This window comes from Periplaneta americana, chromosome 10 (genome assembly GCF_040183065.1).
Source record: "Periplaneta americana isolate PAMFEO1 chromosome 10, P.americana_PAMFEO1_priV1, whole genome shotgun sequence".
NCBI classification, from domain to species: domain Eukaryota; kingdom Metazoa; phylum Arthropoda; class Insecta; order Blattodea; family Blattidae; genus Periplaneta; species Periplaneta americana.
This window is the reverse complement of record NC_091126.1, coordinates 165,006,547-165,028,832: the sequence shown is the minus strand read 5'-3', so window position 1 is coordinate 165,028,832 and position 22,286 is coordinate 165,006,547. Positions and strand designations below refer to the sequence as shown.

The 22,286-nt window shown below is 37.3% G+C and overlaps 1 protein-coding gene across 1 annotated transcript in view; it reads left to right on the top strand.

Annotated features, from left to right (window-relative positions):
• LOC138707346 (gelsolin-related protein of 125 kDa-like) overlaps window positions 1-22,286 on the top strand; it is a 76,272-nt gene that overhangs the window by 12,964 nt on the left and 41,022 nt on the right. The window contains exons 3-5 of the mRNA XM_069836633.1: window positions 4,287-4,382; window positions 15,738-15,824; window positions 17,771-17,881. Of these exons, the coding sequence (XP_069692734.1) occupies window positions 4,287-4,382; window positions 15,738-15,824; window positions 17,771-17,881 (294 nt within the window). The remainder of the gene's footprint in view (window positions 1-4,286; window positions 4,383-15,737; window positions 15,825-17,770; window positions 17,882-22,286) is intronic.

Genomic DNA, 22,286 nt, shown 5'->3' with positions numbered 1-22,286 from the left:
GACCACTGCAGAGCCAGAAATATGTTTTTCTTCATTGAAACGCATAAAAACGTTTTTAAGGAACACTATGTCCCAGGATAGTCTCACTGCTGTTGCAATACTGTCAATAGAAAAGTGTATGATGTCCAAGATGGAGTGGTTTAACACCAAATGACAAGTTCTGCAGTACGAAAGAACGTCGTATGGACTTCATATTTCATTACTAGACGAGACTCCAAATTAAGATAAATACATAAGTGTAGGCCTCTACAGTAGGCCGATATAGAGATTGTAGCACACTCATTATTTTGACCACCAGCCGCTACTGCTTTGTAGGATTGGCAAACTCGATGAAGTGTCGAAACCATTGAGTGAAGGAGTTCATTTGAATCCACCCTGAATGGTACGCTGTAAAGATTATTCCTTTCTTCCCCATTATTCTCTTGAAATTTGGAACAGAATTCCAATAGAATAAGAGTGTGTACAAATACAGATAGACTTTAAACATGAAAGAATAAGGGGTCCGGTTTAGGCAACTGAAGGGGGTCCGGTTTACGCGACTTTAGCCAACACTTTGTTAACTCAATAGATTTTTAACCAAACATCTCAATTAAACGGTTTAATGACAAGCAGTAACTTTAAACCTTACCATTTAAGGATATATATATATATATATATATATATATATATATATATATATATATATATATATAGCTTATATATATATATATATATATATATATATGGATGTAATGGCTTACCTGCCAATATCTAGGAGAAAAAAACAAAAAATGTAGCACAGTGTAAAAACTTTTTCCACTGTCAAAACACTTAATTGCAGACTGATAAGCAACAAGTGAAGCGGGAGACGTGTGTGCTCCCCTACAGACTGGTAGAAGCCTAAACTACTATTTACACTTAGTTCTGCTAGAATTCAAGAGAATGCAGAGCCAGGAGACTCGGGGTCCACTTTAGGCGGAGGAGTCCGGTTTAGGGCACTTTCCTCTATATTTTGTTCAACAGCAAAACAATTCTTGCCTGCTAAATGTCTTTGTAATGTTACCCTGGGCACACTATATGTTCTGGCAGCCTCATTGACATCCATGTCACCATTTCGTACTGCAGCTAAATCACGACTCATATCATCTTCCTGCCACTGACCATATTTCATTTTTGACGACATCTAGGAAAGAAAACATACATATTTATAATATATGCATTTATAACTAATCATTAGTTTACATTATAGGCCTATACGTATAAATCAGCTAGCACGGCTCTTTATTAACTAATTTGAAACAGTAGTTACGAAAGTGCGCGCGGGTACGGTTTCCATCATTGGGCCACTAGCCCATTCATAGCAACTCGGAGTGGCTCATTGAAGACAACTAGCACTGCATCGGTTAACATGACCCTGTCTCCGTCCACATTAAATAAATTTACAATATAAATATGACTAAATAACGAGAAATCATCGTACTTTCAGACACTGTCTGTAGAAATTTATACAGGATTAATATTTGACAGAAATGCTTCCTTCATTACATTAGTAAATTAGAAGAAAAACGTGAAAATCTTACCTTCTTTCACTGCTGCTTTGTGTTTGCTTCGAGCAACTCACAACTAATATGGCGACACTTTGGCAACCCGAAGTACACTAAACAGCCATCAGAGTGCCCCTACTGTCAATACCTATGGATAAATCGAACCGGCCCATCGAAGGAACCGGCCCATTGATAGCAACCTTACCCTACTGTCAAAATTTGACGAGAGGATCCCTGCGCGGGGGGAATGGTCCTTGCGGGGTAAGAGGAGAGAGTAAGCCAGTAATTCGGCGTTCTTGAAGGAGCAGGTGGATGGGGGTGATGTCATTGGCCGGCTGGGACAAATAAGACTCAGTCAATGGCTGGCCGGTTCCATGTTGTGAGGAGGTTATAAGAGTGGGGGAAAAAGTCCCATTCTTTGCTGGGATCTTCTCGTGAAATGTGGACAGTAATTATGTCCGTTTGGCGCTGTATTATTGGTCCAGGGGAAATACCTTGTCTTTTACGAAAATACTCGCAGCGGCCTTGTCGACGTTTATCACAACTGATAATGATAACTTATTGTGATTCTGTTTCTATTTCACGTGAAACCGATAATTTGACATTGTTTGTTTTTAGCTGTCGGACGTTCGTGAAGCACAGAGCTTCAACCCCGTCCCCGCATTTCTTGAGTCTAGAAATGAGAATTACAACTACTGTTGTGTCTTTGGCCAAACGGTTAGTTTTACATTTATCATTGCTGGAATTTGATATTTGGGTAAACTGTCACTCCCTGTTATTACATAACTTTGAGATATGTTGCATTGTCAATGTAATTATAAGTTATTAATTATATTAGCTGTAATAAGTGATTAACCCTAGGATGCATGGCGGGGGTCTTTGAGGCCTTTCATCAAGTTTATTATTTTCTTAAAAGTGTTAAAATATTATGAAATTGCACCAAACTTCATGTAATCTTCTAAAATATATCTAAGAACATGTTGTATGATCATTTAAGGAGATACATTAAATTAAACTGTTTAAAATTAATGTTTGTTAGTGCTACACGTATAATGCACAGCGGGGGCCTCTCAGGCCTGTCCTGCTTTATTCATTATACAGCTACACAATTTTATGTTTTACTGCTAATATGTGAATGTTGCACTTCTGACATTTGTATCCTAGTGGCATTGTTGCAATATTTTAATTTTATAACCATTTTTGGATTTAACACTGGCAGAGTAAGCTGCTGTTCCCAGTGCTGAGAAATGCAAGTATTTTTATTATTCTAATTGTGTTTTTTGTGTCTTACTAATAGAAATAATATCCACCGCTGTAGTCTTGTGATAATGTGTTCGCTTCCGAACCCATCGGGCCGGGGTTCGATTCCTCCCTTGAGACGAGTTGCCTGTGTGAGGTTATTCGGGGGGTTTCCCCTCACTCCTATGGATGAATCTCTCGGCCGGCCTCCATGGATATCTCAAAGAACGGTATTTGGTGACCCAGCAAAGAACCCACTCCCCTCCCTACGGGAGGGGTGGCCTACACCTCAGACCGTTTGAGGGGGGAATGTGGTGGAGGCTGTTGTGATGGAATGGTACACGGACTTAGAGGGATGAAAGGACTGGCCGTTAGAGTATTAGGGCTTAGGTCGGTTCGGCGTGGGTGCGGTAGTTGGGCTGTAACTCATTTCAAGGGCGCACAATAGGCCTCAGTTCCGATGTATAGGGATGTTCCCTCCCGGCCTCATAAGACCACATATGAAGCACAGAGTCAACAATCCAAACTTGAACATGAATGTCCTTCAAGCATTTGCCTGGTGTGGAGTCAAACGGCCCCAGGAGGTGGATATGGATTTCATCCAAGAATAATGCCAAAAAGAAGATGCTTTTTGTGCCTACGTGACTTAGAAAGAAAAATTGCTCAGTGTTGTTCAAAATGTTCTAAGAATGTGTGCAATGAGCAAAGTGCTCTTGTTTGGGAAGACTGTTTTCAGTAAAAGGGCATTGGAATTCAATTTATGTAATAATAATCCGAGGCACGACAGTCCATGAAGGACCATGACCGACCAGCAGGCTGCTGAACTCACGTCCATATACCGAAGAAGAGGTGGACGATCATCCAACCAGAATGTCGGTATCGTGGGGTTAGCACGATGGTTCGCCCAGCCGTTACAGCTGGCTTTCATAACTGGATTTCGCTACCTATCATAGCTCCACAAGTGTATCACAATTCTGGGTGGGCATCGGTCCCATACACTGGCCGATATTTCAAGAGAACATTTCTTTCCTCATGAGGAATCGAACCAGGGCGCATTTCGTAACGCGAGTCCTAAGCAGGATGCCTTAGACCTCGACGACACAGCGCAGTACCACTTTATATAATGGAACTATAATTTCAGAACTTGTGCATATAGAGACATTTTTATCATATTTAGCTACTCAAAACATATACATAATGTATAATTATTCTATTATAGCACTATATTGAATAACTAACTGAATAAAAATACCACAACATTGAAATTGAACTTAAAATATAAGAATACCCATTGAATTTATACTGGGGGCCTTTGAGGCCCCCATTATGCATTGATGTAAGTCCAAGACGCCATGCATCCTAGGGTTAATTAATTATTTTTTACTGTTATATATTACATATTTTTAAAAAAATTGCACTAAGAACTAAAATGTTCGTTTCAGTAATCTTGTAATTGTATTTAAAGCGCTACAAAATTTTGTGTCAAATCTGATTAACTCACTTGAAATTTGATATTTTTTCCAGGTTAAGTGTAAAGGTGGAGTCGTCGTTCGCCGTAGCCCTGAAAAGGAGTGCCAATGTCCGGAGCCCAAGCCATCGCTTCCCAGCGACAAAGAAATGGTAAGTTTTGACTACATAAGCTTATAACTAGGGACCGGATTTTTATGTAATATCAAGGTGTGAAATATGTACATATTTATGTAAGAAAATTAAGCTGAATATGTACCAAAATATGTAAAAATCATAAAAATATTTAATATCAATACCTGGTAGGTAGAGTATAGGTAAGACTCTCCAGTTGTGATTTCATAAAGCACGCGACTTTTTTACCGCACACTTGACACATTACTATTTTTCCATTGCAGTCAATGATTTGATTTTTGTCGCTAGGGTTGAAGATACAGGGGCCATTTTAGTTAGTTAAAAGCAGTAGATAAACTCACTTGCACTTTATACTGTAAGTACTAAAACTAGAGAGCTGAGTAAAATAAATAACACAACAGTACTGCAAGCACTGTTTCGCTTTACTGGATTAGGATAAAATAAGAGGAGATGTGGGACATATGCATTTTAGCTGTTCCCTGTAAGAAACAAAGTACTGTACCTACTAAAACCTCAAACTATAGACATTTAAAAATTCTTGTTTGAAAAGTGACATTTCTGTCTCATTCAGAAGGGTAGAATTATTTCAGTCGAGAACCATACTTTCTAATTCCTCGGAAAATCCCATTTCCGTATATGTCTACTAAATTTAAAGTAAAGAGGTCAAGCAATAACCTGAAAAGCTATTTATTTGAATCTTTCAACATCTTTCCAGTTTATTCCTTTACTCCAGCTTCTTTTCAAAAGTCGGTTACTTTATTGCGGCTCATGTCAGACTTGACACGGGTTTTCCCTGGATAGGCACAAATATTTTTAAATCTGTGTATTTAAAATTGTTGCCTAAACTTCCTCAGCAGAAGTTTTTTTTTCCTTTTAGAGAAGAGATAATATCAAAATTGCATCTGAGCAGAGCATAGGTTATCATGAAACTAAGGAAAAAAAACATGTTTTGATGAAGATTGTTCCATTGCTGTAGATAGAAGGAAACAGGCAAAATTGAAATTCTTACAGGATCCAATTGAGGAAAATAGAGATAATTGTTCCAATGAAAGACGGGAAGCAAGTCGTACACTTAGGAATAAAAAGAGAGATTACTTGAAGGTAAAACTGAATGAGGTAGAAACAAATAGTAAGAATAAAAACATTCGAGATTTATATAAAGGATATAAAGGAATATAAAAATGGATATCAGGGAAGGGTAAACGTGATGAAGGATGAGAATGGCGACTTGCTTGCAGACTCTCATTCAATCCTTAACAGATGGAAAAACTATTTTGGACAGCTACCAAATATACATAGGCCAAGTAGAAATGATCGGGACGAAATTGAAATACAAACTGCTGAGCCATTTATATCGGAACCCACACTTTCTGAAGTCGAAATTGCTATAGAAAATCTGAAAAAGTACAAGTCTCCAGGTATTGATCAAATTCCAGCAGAATTAATACAAGAGGGTGGAAGCGTATTATCTAGCGAAATTTATAAACTTGTACTTGCAATTTGGGAAAAGGAAATTGTACCAGAACAATGGAAGGAGTCCATAATCGTACCTATTTTTAAGAAGGGGGACAAGACTAACTGTAGTAACTTTCGAGGAATATCACTTTTGTTGACGTCGTACAAAGTTTTGTTGAATTTCCTTTTGAGAAGATTAACTCCATATGTAGATGAAATTATTGGGGATCATCAGTGCGGTTTCAGGCGTAATAGATCGACTATTGATCAGATTTTTTGTATTCGACAGATATTGGAGAAAAAATGGGAGTATAAGGGTACATTACATCAGTTATTCATAGATTTCAAAAAGGCGTATGACTCGGTTAAGAGAGAAGTTTTATATAATATTCTTATTGAATTTGGTATTTCCAAGAAACTAGTTCGACTAATTAAAATGTGTCTTAATGAAACTTACAGCAGAGTCAGTATAGGACAGTTTCTATCCTATGCTTTCCCAATTCACTGCGGGCTAAAGCAGGGAGATGCACCATCACCTTTACTTTTTAACTTCGCTCTAGAATATGCCATTAGGAAAGTTCAGGGTAACACAGAGGGTTTGGAATTGAACGGGTTACATCAGCTTCTTATCTATGCGGATGACGTGAATATGTTAGGAGAAAATCCACATACGATTAGGGAAAACACGGAAATTCTACTTGAAGCAAGTAAAGAGATAGGGTTGGAAGTAGATCCCGAAAAGACTAAGTATATGATTATGTCTCGTGATCAAAATATTTTACGAAATGGAACTATAAAAGTTGGAGATTTATCCTTCGAAGAGGTGGAAAAATTCAAATATCTTGGAGCAACAGTGACAAATGCAAATGACACTCGGGAGGAAATTAAACACAGAATAAATATGGGAAATGCCTGTTATTATTCGGTTGAAAAGCTTTTGTCATCTAGTCTGCCGTCAAAAAATCTGGACGTTAGAATTTATAAAACAGTTTTATTACCGGTTGTTCTGTATGGCTGTGAAACTTGGACTCTCACTTAGAGAGAGGAACAGAGAGTGAGGGTTTTTGAGAATAAGGTTCTTAGGAAACATTTGGCGCTAAGAGGGATGAAGTTACAGGAGAATGGAGAAAGTTACACAATGCAGAGCTGCAAGCATTTTATCCTTCACCTGACATAATTAGGAACATTAAATCGAGAAGTTTGAGATGGGCAGGGCATGTAGCACGTATGGGCGAATCCAGAAATGTACATAGAGTGTTGGTTGGGAGGCCAGAGGGGAGAAGACCTTTGGGAAGGCCGAGACGTAGATGGGAAGATAATATTAAAATGTATTTGAGGGAGGTGGGATATGATGTTAGGGACTGGATTAATCTTGCTCAGGATAGGGACCAATGGCGGGCTTATGTGAGGGCGGCAATGAACCTCCGGGTTCCTTAAAAGCCAGTAAGTAAGTAAGTAGACCTAAGAGAAGTAAAAATTAATAAAACTCCCAAATATGTAGATTTAGGTAATATCAAGCCATAATGTGTAGGCTAATGTGGGGTAAATATGTAAAAATATGTAGTATCAAATTTTAATATATTAATGATGATTACAAGATTCGCAAAGATTTGTTATTTATATACGGTTAGGTTGAAAGGAATATAATATGTAATTACATAAAAATCCAGTCCCTACTGATTACATATAGGCTCCAACTTTATAACTGCGCAATTCGATTTCTTTTGCATGAAAATAATAGGCCTATATCTTTCTCTTCCATGCTACAGATACTAATGACTATTTTGTAATGCTATAGTGAGGATGAGGCGAAAATATGTAACGTTTCCATAAATTGAATAGCAGCCATAAAATGTTACGTTGCTTAGGCCAGTTCTTGCGGTAATCTTCCCGTGGCAATCGAATGAAAATTTTTATCCACACCCAGTCGTCGTTCTTGGCTTTGATTTTCACACATTCTTTTTTCTTGCAATTAAAATATATTTATATTTGCTTACCAGTTCCACTAACAAAGACTCTTAGTATTTAGTATTTATTTATTTAACCTGGTAGAGATAAGGCCGTCAGGCCTTCTCTGCCCCTCTACTAGGGGATTACAACTATAACATGAACAATAAAATTACAATCAATATTAAATTTACAATTACAATTACAATAAAAATTATAGTACGACAAGAATACCTGATTAATGAAAGCTAGACATTTTACCATAGAAGTTAAGAACAAAGAATATTTTTGTATTTACTGAATTACAAAATTCTATAGTGATGAAATTACCGGATATTAAAATATTTTGTGATATATTAAGAGAATTATTTACAGGAAACCATGTCTGAACGAGTCTCAATTACTGACCAACTGCCTAGTAAGTTTGCGTTTGAATTGAATTTTATTTCGACAGTCCCTGATGCTAGCAGGTAACGAATTCCAGAGTCTTGGCAGGGCTATTGTGAAAGAGGATGAGTATGAGGTGCGATGGGATGGTATTGTTAGTATTGTTTCATGGCGAGAGCGTGTGTTCAGATTGTGGTGGGAAGAAAGGTAAGTGAAGCGAGACGACAGGTACGAAGGAATAGAAGAGTTCAAGATTTCGAAGAGAAGGAGAAGTGAATGTAAATTTCTTTTCTTATCTAGTTTAAGCCAACATATTGTTTCCAGGGATGGGGTAATGTGATCATATTTACGAACATTGCTTACAAAACGTACACTCAAATTATGAGCACGTTGAAGTTTCGTTTTGTTGTCGCTGGAAAGGTCAGTCAGTAAAATGTCAGCATAGTCAAAATAGGGAAATACAAGCGTCTGCACAAGGGACTTTTTTAAGCATGAGGGAAGATGAACATTTATCCTTTTTAGCACATGGATAATAGAATATACTTTTCTACAGGTTTCTGTGATTTGCATGTCCCAGTTGAGATTATTATCCATGTGAATGCCAAGATTTTTTACCGAAGAACTGAAAGTGATATGCACTGTACTTACTTTAACGGGGGAAATGTCGAGGTGCTTTACAGCGTCGGTTTGCCGTTTGTGTCCTAATATGATTGCTTGTGTCTTTCCAGGATTGATATTAAGATGGAATTTCTTTGTCCATGTCACAATCGAGTCAATGTCTTCGTTCAATTTATCTATAGCGTCATTTATTCGATCTAAGCGGGAAGAGATGTAGCATTGAAGGTCGTCAGCATACAAGTGATAGTTACAATGCCTTACATGAGATGTAATATCATTGACATATATTGTGAACAACAATGGTCCGAGTACCGAACCCTGTGGTATACCTGGTGTTATGTTAAGCCAGGAAGAGCTTCGATTCCCGGATACAACACATTGTTGTCTTACCCGTAAGTAGGATTCGAACCAACTCACAGCAGACTCTGACAAATGCAGATTTCTCAATTTAAGAGTGAGCAGTTCAAAATTTACAGAGTTGAAAGCTTTGCTAAGGTCAAGAAGTGTTAGTATTGTTACTCTATTAAAGTCGATTGCTTCACGAATGTCTTCTGTCACTTTAAGTAGAGCAGTGCTTGTGTTGTGTCCAGCTCTGAAACCTGACTGATACTTGTCAGTTTGATAGTTTGTGTTCGTTCATGTAGTTAGTAATTTGTCTGTGTACGATTCTTTCCAGTGCTTTTGATATGGTTAGCAGGATACTGATTGTTTTTTTTATTGGGTTATTTTACGACGCTGTATCAACATCTAGGTTATTTAGCGTCTGAATGATATGAAGGTAATAATGCCGGTGAAATGAGTCCGGGGTCCAACACCGAAAGTTACCCAGCATTTGCCCGTATTGGGTTGAGGGAAAACCCCGGAAAAAACCTCAACCAGGTAACTTTCCCCGACCGGGATTCGAACCCGGGCCACCTGGTTTCGCAGCCAGACGCGCTGACCGTTACTCCACAGGTGTGGACTACTGATTGGTCTATAGTCGTTCGGGTCGGTGGGAACTTTGTCTTTTGGAAGAGGAAGAACGAAAGTTTGCTTCCATATTTTAGGGAAAGTTGAAGTGATTAAGGAACTATTGAATATGTGTGCAATTGTAGGTATTACTTTTCTATATTAGTAAAAAAATTGGAGCCTTTATTTTTTTATATGTTGAATTTCGCGGTTCATTTTTAATAGCGAATAATAATTGCCAAATAGATAATAATAATGCATAGGTTTTCTGTATGTGACGGTGGTGAAAAGATTTCAGAATGATTTTGATTCTGACACGGCCTTCCTGATTCATGCTATGCACAATTTTCGTGAGAGTTAACAAAATATTACTGTAGTTAACATCCATGTGGAAAACATTGGTCAAACCGAAATGTACGAAAGAATGTTAACACTATTGTTAAATTTTTAGTATGTGTTAACAAACAACATGTCAGTACCTTTTTAATGTGTGATTATGAAACCGGCTCTAGGATTAACCCATTACTGCATAAAGTTATTAATGACTTGAAAAATGCGTTTCTGAGTTTAAGTTTGCTAGTTTGTGACATAAGAATGCTTTCTTACCATTTTTATCTTTATTTACTTTCTGGGATAAAAATTAAGGACCGTCCCATAAATAGGACGCTATGCATAACGGTCAGTGATACAGTAGTTGAAGAGAATAACTCCTCTTTTAGTTCAAATAGTATTTATGTGTTTATAATGTAGCAAATACATATACACATATTAGAATCAGTGGTTCACCTGCCCTCCTCATACAAGCCTGCGCATTGCACAACACTACTGTATTTTGTGTGGTAAGGGTAGAAACATTTAGGGTGGAGTCCAATTTGACACTTGCTGCAGATGAACTTTGCTTTCCCTGTACAATTAGCACACCTTCGCAGAGTTTCATTTTCAACTGGCCAGTGGTGTTGACCATCAAATCTTATGTCTCCTGATGGAATGGGAAGAATTTTTCCTTAGTGGAACTCACCCCATGCCTTTTCAGTACTGTAAAAGCCAGGAGACGGCAAAAGTTGAGGGGCGGTTCTGAAGAGTTTTGAGGCTTCATTTTTCTGTACGGAAACCAAGCATATGGCAACATCAAGAAAATAAGCGAAGATGGACCACCACTCTGTTGTTGCCGCTGTTGCTAACATAGGTACTGCCAACGCTGGTGCCGCTGTTTCTGTGCTAGCGATGGTACTGCTGTTGCTGCTAGTGATGGTGCTGCTATTGCTGCTGCTAGCGCTGGTGCTGATGGTGGTGATTGTAAAAAAATTCGTAGCTCTACGGCCCATGAAGGGCGAAGACCGACCAGCTTGCTGCTGGTCTTACGTCCACATGCCGAAACAGAGGCGGACAATCATCCAACCAGAATGGCGGTATCGTGTGGTTAGCACGATGATTCCCCCCAGCCGTTATAGCTGGTTTCCGAAATCGGATTATCGCTATCTATCGTAGGTCCACAAATGCATGATGATGCTGGGTGGGCACTGGTCCCATACACTGGCCGAAATTTCATGAGAATATTTCTTCCCCCATGAGGACTCGAACCAGCGCGCATTCCGTAACGCGAGTCCGAGGTAGGATGCCTTAGACCACGATGCCACGGCGCGGTACGTTGGTGGTTATAGTAGTAATAATAGTACTTGTAGTTGTAGTAGTACGATGGCCTTCTACCTGGAATTACCTTCCCTGCCTTGGAAATGTTCATATATTAGCTTCCTTCTTTTCGGACGGCAATAACTTGTGCGAGAAACCTCAGCTCCATTTTTGTCTAATGTACTTTCAAAATCATTTGTTGCAGCTTTTATGTTCGAAGACTCTGGCATACTTTCATCAACAATGTCATCTTCATTATCGTCATTACATATTGTTTTTTTTTTTTTTTTTTTGTAATTCCGCTTTACTAAGTAGCATTTTACCGCCAAGATTATTCAAATAAGCCTCATGCTCGTCGTCCGATTTATCACTTTATTTATTTGTATCATGGAAATCTTCTGGAGGGGTCACATAAATTAGACTCTCATTATTATTATTTCGATTTTCCATTAACCCCAGAATTTCACTCACGGTTAGACTGGAAATAAATCAATGTAATGGAAACCATATACATATTATAGAATACTACAGGAGTGCACACTGCATGGCGTCCTATTTTTAGGACTGCACTTTATTTCACCTTGTACCTAGCAACATATAAGAAAATGTTATTCTTGTTATGTACCACATGAAAACTGAAGTATTCAACTCATTATGTGAAAATAAAAATCAGATTTCTGTGTCACCATTGCAGAGTAACTAAGAATGAACTTACACGCGGTGCGTCACAAAATACTGTTAACCTGCCATCTTGTAAAAAATTAGCTGGTGTGAACAAATGTTCGCGCGGAATTCAAATACTGCAACACCATAATACAATGTAATAATTTACATTCTAAACAATGCCTCCAACTGTACTAAACAATAAAAAGTTCCATAGAAATCGGTATTTTACGCACGTCCCATTTTTAGGACGCTATGCAGTAATGGGTTAAATTTGGTATTTCCTAGGAATGCATTATACCATGTTGCCAACTTCAGAATTAACACAGCTCTAAATTCATAAGAAAAAATATCTGAAAATAGGCTACTAGACAAGTGATGCAATTTTACATAAGAAAACTTCAGCACTTTACAATTTTTTTCTAAAAATCTGCTTCCTCGTCTTCACTTAGACCCGGTTTCTTCAACCTTTGTTAAATTATAACAGTGTGTCATTCCATTTTAACTGTAAACTTAACAGTTGAAGTATTTCTTCAACTACTGTTAGTAGGCCTACTAACAGGCTGTTAAAACCTATGTTAATTTAACTGCTCAATTTCATGCAGTTAAATCATTTAACTCTGTTAGCATAGAAGTATCCAATATGGCTGGTGCGTTAGATGCTGAACTTATATATATGGATTGTTTAGAAAATGATATCCATGAATACATAAACAGAGGGGATGATTTCTGTGATTTGACAGACCAGAAGTTCATACAAAGGTGTAGGCTATTTTCTGCCAAGCCTCACTTTTCGCTTTCAACTTAGATTCCTTTGTTTGTTTATTCTCATTAATTGGTTTATATTGCGAAATAATTTCCAGCAGAAGGTTTCTTTCGAACGAAGAGAAATTAGTCCTAAGATTTCTTTTTGTTCCAGTGTTTTCCATTTCATAACAGCAATACCAATACGCCCCTTCACGCTATTGTGATACAGACGAGGAAAGAAGCAGAAATCAAACCTGAGAGAATAGAAAGACTTCTATTCTCTCTGAATCAAACAACGGAAACAAGCGAGAATCGCAATTGTCAGAGTTCAGAAAACAGAAGTGAGCCTATACTAGGTTATAGGTTATGGTTAAACTCTAGAATCTCTGGTCCTAACAGAGAGTTAACAAACAGAATGTTAAAATGTGAAATGTAAAGTCGAAGAAACGCAATATTTTTAACAGCAATTCATACTTTTAACTTACAGTTAATTAACGCTATGTTAGGTGCATTTTAACAAAGGTTGAAGAAACCGGTCCTCAATGTGTAAGAAGCTGTTAATCTGCTAGCGAAATACTCTGAGCAGGACGACGACTCTTGTGAAGCATAGAATATCATTGTTATAGCCTAATTCTTGGGATGACATCTTCTGGTACCGTAATTTCACACAACTATGGTCCTAAGCCACAACTATGGTCCAAACACGCGCACTCACGAAAACAGTGATATCTCAGTTCCTAGTGACAGTTAGTGACTATTTAAATACTAAAGCATAGAGCATAGATATAGTAATATTGTGAGGATTATGAAACGTATCCTGTCTGCCATGTTTTGTCGCTAGTCAACTGTCAATTGGAGTTAGGTTTTGCATGTTACCTCGTCCACTGGAAACTTTCTCTGCCATCAGTTATCACAACAAGAATTTCTGTGTTCTTGATGGTCTATATGACAGGTAATTTAGTATTTACATACATTTAATGAATATTTTTACAGCTGCATATGTATTTTCATATTTATTGGAAGAATAATAAAAAATGGTACTTGGAGTTCAACTATGGTCCTATCATTTTTGTGGACCAGAGTTGTGTTCCGACTTTTGGTTTCGGTTCTTACATTACAGAATGTTTTTTATAGCTTCTGATGGTGCCACCTAATAAAATTTTTCGTAGAAAGTTGGCAGGAAGGTCCTATAAGCCATATGATGACAGAAGTATGCTGCATGAAAATAAACTAAACTCACCTGATCGACAATGGTTCTTCTTGTCTTCAGAAAAAAAGTATTCGTGCATTCGTCGAACATGCTATATCCATGTCCAATCTTGGATTTCTGATAACGTTATTCTACTTCTGGTGTAATGTGAAAATGTACCTGGATAGCCAAGACCGCAAAGTACCAGCATTCACTAAGAATCTACCTGGAAGACGTTGGGCAAAATGCTTTTCAGAACGTCACAAGAATGAATTATCACAGGTTTTGCAGTTTCCAAATGTGACCGATCTGATGCAACCACTAAACAGAACTTGTTTTCGAAATTGAAATACCATTGGCGGCAAATACTTGACGAGTGAAAAGGGACACCAGATGGAAGAAGCATGCCAACAGATTCCAAAAATGTATTTCCTCCATTGTTAAATAAGCTCTGAAATAAAGTTACTGTATTCCGATATCGCAAGCAAATTTGCAGTTGGATTCAGGAAAGTTGCAATCTTTCCTCTTTGTGCAGTTGAAGTTATAGGAAGTGTGCCATCATGTTCTGATCCTAACGTCAGAAACCCAGAAGGAAGTGCTGTTTCAGACACATTAATAAAATATATAGAAATGACAACGAATCAAGCAATAGAACAAGGAACATCATAAAGAGGAGAAAGAAGAAAATTGATGTTGAGTCAGGTAAAAGTATTTCAGCAGCAGATGTTGAAAATTTTGCATTACCATCTACCTCCAAAATTGCAATTTTCTCAAGCAGAAACAAAGGTTATTGCAAGGGGAAGGCAGTAGAGAGTTCTACCGTGAAAGATGAAGATGGATATTCCTTGGCATCAGATCTTCATTGAACTTGTCAGACATTGAAGAGACACCCGAAGATACTTCAAACCATCCTTAAAAGATATTAAATGATCTATCAGTAAGCCAAAGTAGCGAAGTACGAAAAGGAAGCTTTTCCATGTGCCTGAACTTGAAGGTCTATGGAGTTAAACAAAAAATTAACCAACTGATTATGTATCTGTTTGAGGATGTTTGATTTTGATTAAGAATGATTGTCTTAATTTTTTTTTTGGTTTTATATTGATTTCATTATTTGATACAATTTAAAATTAAGAAATAAATAATTTTTCTGATTGTCTTCTGCAAAATCTGTATGTTATATTAAAAATTATTGACTGCTGTATGACACAGTTGCAAAACATCCTCTCAACTGTAGTCCATGAGCGATTTATATTAGGATATATTCAATGGACTATAGTTGTGACTTCATAACACAACTATATTCCACAGTTTATGAAAAGATGTTCCATATACCAACTACCTTTCGAATAACAAAAGTGTTTGCTATTAATTGCTGACCTTTCTAAAGTTGATATCAACAAAATAAATTCTTCTAATAGTTTTATTTTGTAAATTACATTAAGAAATCTAAAAAATGATGAGATATTGGACCATAGTTGTGTGAAATTACGGTATTTGTGAAAACAGCTCTCCTTTTTCTGAGACTAAATCTTAACATTAAACATTGCATGTAATGTATTAATGTTAATGAAATACTGAAAGTTGCACCGAAACTGAGACAATGTTCGCCGAAGCGGTAGTAAGCGTAATCATGCCCGCTGTGGCGCTGTATTATTGGTCCAGGGGAAATAGCTTGTCTTTTATGGAAATCCTCGCAGCGGCCTTGGCGATGTTTACGAAAACTGATCATGATAATGCCATTCTACTTCTGTTTCACATGAAACCAATAATTTGACATTGTTTATTTTCAGGTGCCGAAAAAAATCTCTAAGAGGCGTGTTTCAGTGCCCCATCCCAGCCGTAATGCAGATCTTCAGCCTGAAAAAGTGAAAATAACGGTTAGTTTTACATTTATTTTTGCTCCAATTTGTCGCTTGGATAAACTGTTCCAGTAATTACACAACTTTGGCATCTCTTGCGCTGTCAATGTTTAACTTATTAATTACACTGGGTAACAAATTTTGAGCAACTTTTTGTTTCTTCTGAATTTTTGGTTTCATATCAATAAATCACACACGCTGAGTTCAGAAATACCAGTATTTTCAGGCCCGATTGTATAAACCATTTAATCTTAGATCAGAGGTTAAATTGATCTTTGTTTCAGCTGAACTTGGAATTTTGTGTTGTATAAAGTCTAATCTGAGATTAATTTGTCTCAAACTAAAGTTAACTTTGACTGAAGAAATTTCTCCGATTAAGTTAGATGATCCAAGTTCAATTATTTCGTTTCTGTTTGAAATATACGAGTGACAGATTGTGCAAATAAAATATCCATTATTATTAATTTTAATAGATAATAATAGATAATTTTAATAGATAGAACCAATTTCTTGCCTTAATACACAAACATTCTTATATTTTATAAAGCTCTATCGTGTTCAGCAGTATCAAATAACATAACCTATAATTATATTATGTTTATAACAACCATTAATTATTAATGGATATGACAGGTACATTCATAAATGTTCAATTAACTCTATTACTAAAGGAAAATTGTCGTTTTATAAAGCTTTATTATGTTTAGCAGTATCAAACACCATAACATGATAACAACTTGGAGAACAGCCAACCTTCTTCTTATTGTCCGCCATTATTTACATAGCACAAAAAACCAGTGTCTCCAACAGAATGTAATACGGAAAGTCGCCAAAAAGTAGTTGTAAAGTCGCTAGATTTCTCATTATCAACAAAGAAAGATTAAATTTTGTCACTATGGGATGCTAAAAAGGTCCCTGAATCCCTATTTAAGCAATATAAAAGTTAAAAGAAATTGTTGTTGAAAAAGAGTTAAAGTCACTAGATTGGCAACACTGAACAAACCTGTGTAACATGGTCCGCGCATCACGTATTTCACCTGTTTATGCGATGTTGCCAAATCCTTTTCACGTGAACTTAGATTGCATTTGAACCAAGGTAATTTGATCGCAGAAAAGTTTTATACAATAGAAGTGTCTGAACTCGGTTTACTTTTCGATCTTCGATCAAAGTTGATCTTTAGTCAGGGAGTTTTATACAATTGGGCCTCAATGTAGCATCAATAGTTCTTTGGGAAATTAACTGTATATGTTTAAGTAATATGCATATTTTTTAAGGCCTACCAGAAAGAATAATGAGTAAGTTATATAATATAATATTTACGATGGACAATACACATTTATACGACGAAAGACATCTGACAATGCCCTCGGCTAGTATCCGACATTGCCCTCGGCTAGTATCCGACATTGCCCTCAGCTAGTATCCGACATTGGCCGACTCTTCACAAACAGTAAAACAAGCCAGCTGCATGAAACATGTTGTCGATAGCATTTCTGCAATTAAAGAATTAAGAAGCCTTATCTATGGTATATCAAACAGTGCGTACCATGTTGTGTAAATATAAGAATAACTTGTAACGAATAAATCACATTACTTACCCCCTCAAAAAGTTTTTCTTTTTTTTTTTTTTTTTTTTGCAGAAACGTTGAAAACACGTTATTCACACACAGTGAAGCACTCAACAGTAATGGCTATTCATGCAGATGTTCGTCTACTTGTAGAGAACGTAATGCATAATTTTCACATCAGATTGCACCATTCGATGGAAAAGAAATATGTTATCCGAGATTATCCGACATTACCAGACCTATCCGACAATCCCCTCCCTTACTCTATCGATTGTAAAGAATTGCACTAGAAAACTAAAATGTTCGTTTAAGTAATCTTGTAATTGTACGTAAAGCACTACAGAAAATTGTGTCAAATCTAATTAGCTCACTTGAAGTTTGATATATTTTTCCAGGTTATGTATGATTACTTGGAGGAGCCTGATCTTGGATACATCCGTCACCGTACTCCTAAAAGTGAGCTCCAACCTCAGGATACCACGCCGCGTCCCCGCGTCCGAGAGATGGTCAGTTTTGACTATATAGACCTAGGCCAAGACCGTCTCCAATACTCAGACCTTAATATAGAAAAAAATAAATCAGCTTATATTTTATATTTTTAATAGATGGATGTTGACATTCTAGGGTCCTTAGCCTAATTCGTCTTGAATTTCAATTCTTCATGTTTTGTCACTTTTAGGCTTAGGCCTAACTCTTCATGACTTCTTTTCACTTTTCTCGATAATTGGTTTGAAATGTTTTTCTCTCGTTCAACACCTTTGTATAGTTATTAATGACAGAATTTCTTCTACACTGTCGTCTTTCATATTTAAGAAAATAACAGTCACCTTAAACAATAGTCATAAATGAAACTACATTTCTTTCCTGAACATCACTTTGAAACTGATCGAAAGTGCTAATAATTTCCCTTTCACACCATTGCCCTGAAAAATTCTTCTCCCCCCATCTGTTCCCCTTTCCGTTGATGTGGATTCTTTCTAGGCACTATAATGACTGACAGTACGATATAAAGTTGGTTAGGAAATATGATTCTTCAGGCGTCATGGGTAAGATTCGAAATTTCCCTAGGAATACGAAAAGGATCACTATTTACGATAGGAAAAATATCTTTCCTAATAACTAATTTAGGTTCAAAATGTTTTATGTGTAACACTGTCATTCTAGGAAGATACGAACTGGCCACCCTACCTCATAATCTCTTGGCTTAGTTGCCTCATAAGTGGTGCCTTGTTGGTATCATTTGTGATGTTCAGACCTGTCTTCGGACAGTTGACTATACAACAACAAACTGTAATTTCCTTAACTTGCAAATTGTCACGATTATGCATCTAAACCATTTGTCGCGTAGTAAAGTTGTATTTTTCGGGGTGAATGTAGAGTATCCAACGCCCACTGAACGAATATTTCACTTTTATCATTGCCAATGTTGCGCTATAATCGTATATGCAAGGTAGGCTATAACAAAAACCTAAACTAACCAAACCTAACCTGTCAAAGAAGCAACAAGTTATAATAAATATGTATAAAATTGGCCTATGTCTCTATAGTGGGCGGGACATAAGTAACATTGACCTTTTTCGGGAACTTAAACGCTAAAATATGAGACATAGATTCACTATTAGAATTACAACCCAGTAGGCCTACACAACACGATTTCACGACGTAATTAACACAGGAAAACATCATAACAAAACCACGTGGTAATCATGCTTGGATCTCTACCGGCGCCATTTTGGCCACTATCGATACCTACATTAAGGTCTGAGTATTGGAGACGGTCTTGCCTAGGCCTATATGCTCCAACTTAACACCTACACAGTACGATTTAGTTTGCATGAATATGATAATAGTCCTATAGGCCTACACACTTTCCTCAGAATCGTCACTGGAAGCAGCAGTAGCGGACGGTGGGTTTGAAAGTTGAGGAGGCCAAGACGTGACTGATGAGAATATAAAAATATAAGGCCTGTGACGTACCTCATTACCAAGCGCAGAATTTATAGATTTTAAGAAATTAAAATTAGGTTTTCCAATTTATGTTTTACTTACTTACTTACTTACAAATGGCTTTTAAGGAACCCGAAGGTTCATTGCCGCCCTCACATAAGCCCGGCATCGGTCCCTATCCTGTGCAAGATTAATCCAGTCTCTATCATCATACCCCACCTCCCTCAAATCCATTTTAATATTATCTTCCCATCTACGTCTTGGCCTCCCTATAGGTCTTTTTCCCTCCGGTCTCCCAACTAACACTCTATATGCATTTCTGGATTTGCCCATACGTGCTACATGCCCTGCCCATCTCAAACGTCTAGATTTAATGTTCCTAATTATGTCAGGTGAAGAATACAATGCGTGCAGTTCTGCGTTGTGTATCTTTCTCCAAACTCCTGTAACTTCATCCCGCTTAGCCCCAAATATTTTCCTAAGCATCTTATTCTCAAACACCCTGAACCTATGTTCCTCTCTCAGAGTGAGAGTCCAAGTTTCACAACCATACAGAAGAACCGGTAATATAACTGTTTTATGAATTCTAACTTTCAGATTTTTGGACAGCAGACTGGATGATAAGAGCTTCTCAACCGAATAATAACACGCATTTCCCATATTTATTCTGCGTTTAATTTCCTCCCGAGTATCATTTATATTTGTTACTGTTGCTCCAAGATATTTGAATTTTTCACCTCTTCGAAAGATAAATCTCCAATTTTTATATTTCCATTTCGTACAATATTCTGGTCGCGAGACATAATCATATAAGTTACTTAGTCTTTTCGGAATTTACTTCCAAACCGATCGCTTTACTTGCTTCAAGTAAAATTTCCGTGTTTTCCCTAATAGTTTGTGTATTTTCTCCTAACATATTCACGTCATCCGCATAGACAAGAGGCTGATGTAATCCGTTCAATTCCAAACCCTGCCTGTTATCCTGAACATTCCTAATGGCATATTCTAGAGCGAAATTAAAAAGTAAAGGTGATAGTGCATCTCCCTGCTTTAGCCCGCAGTGAATTGGAAAAGCATCAGATAGAAACTGACCTATACGGACTCTGCTGTATGTTTCACTGAGACACATTTTTATTAATCGAACTAGTTTCTTGGGAATACCAAATTCAATAAGAATATCATATAATACTTCCCTCTTAACCGAGTCATATGCCTTTTTGAAATCTATGAATAACTGATGCACTGTACCCTTATACTCCCATTTTTTCTCCCCAATTTATGTTTTAGGATTTTAAATCTTGTGTTTAGGAATTTATATGATTTTACGGGAAAAGAATAAAAATAAACAACATACTGTTAATATATTACAACGGCTTGGTAAAGATAGCCTCTCTCTAAGACACTCTAAGTCCTAACCTATGAATTAGGTCTTTTAGTTCATATTGAATTTAAGAATGTTACTCTCTGCTACATAAAACGACTAAGAAAAGCAATATTTCGAGAGTAACGAGATTGCAACAAAATTGATTCGAACCTAAGAATCCGGGGCTTTGCTCATTACTATTACATAGTCTAATTTTACAGCAAATTAACTCGACGATCCTCTTTCTTCGCAAACCGATCAAATAAGTCACAACATACTGAATAACTGCTACTAGAAGAAGCTAGAGACAAATCTGCATTTGTTTCTAAACTCGCGATATTTTTAAAATACTGTATAAGTAAATACATCTCGTAACACTAAAGAATAAAATAACTAGAACACCTGCAAACAAGAGAAAATCTAACAACGTAAATGAAAACTTTTACGTAGGGAGAGAATACTAACAACACGTGACTAAATTTTCTAAAACCAAGAAGAGAGAAAGAGAGAGAGCTTCCCAATACAGCCGAAACCAGCCGTGACTGCTACAGTTGTCAACGGTGGGTAGGACGTCTCCAAATCAGCTCCCCTCGAGGGTTCTAGTCAAGTTTTTAACACTCTTCTACCAGCTATCTTTTTGGTTGATCTGCTGTTGTCATGGTTAGGCCTACCGGGGAGTAGCGTTATGTAGCCGACTCCTCTCTCCCGCTCTCGCATAGACGCTGTAGGATGCTAGATGTCTACTATACAGGTTACAGCGCTATCTGTTATTTTTCAGTACGAATTATTTGTACTATCTACAGTATACTGAGCGGGTATCACCAACTGAATGTGGTCGACTTTACGTAACTTACATCTTAGTCATAGTGAGTAGTAAAATTAATATAAAAGAAAAAATGTTCGTCATTTACTATAACTTGTCTGTGATCTTAATTCAGCTGAAATTATTACTACCATACTGTGTTCTGGTAATATATTAGGGGAGGCTCGGCCTCCCTTGCCTCCCCTGAAAATCCGCCGCTGGGTGGCAGGCAAAATATGAAAGTCCATATTCTTAACCAAGTCTGCTACAGAAAAATATGAACAAGATTTCACTTGCTCTGGGTAATCTCGGAATGTTGGTGGAATGGATGGTTTGGTTTTTCGAAGTGATTTCCGGAAACATCTCAATGGGCTGTCGCCTTAGGCCTATAAGATCGTGAAAACCCGGTACAGTAGGCCTACTACCTATTAAAATTCCCCTTCGCTACATTCATCTATAGTCCCGTCGCTCTAATTTCCGGCAGCCAATCGCGTTGCAGGTCGGCTACATTTAAACGTGTGCGTCTTGTGATTCGCTTATGAAGACGTTATTCATTTCTTAAGGCTCGACAAATGCTTAATATAATCGCCCGCCATTTTGGCTCTTTCGTTGGCGTTCGCAGAAAGCACACGAAGACGTTATTTGCCGCTCAATTATTTACTCAATTACAGGGCGTTTGATTTATTATCATAGGAACTACGACATGATAATGTTTAACGGTGTGGCAAATAGATTCCGGATAAATCGCAATATAGCGAACGCCAGTAGGGGAAGTTATCCCCACCCACATGAAATGTGC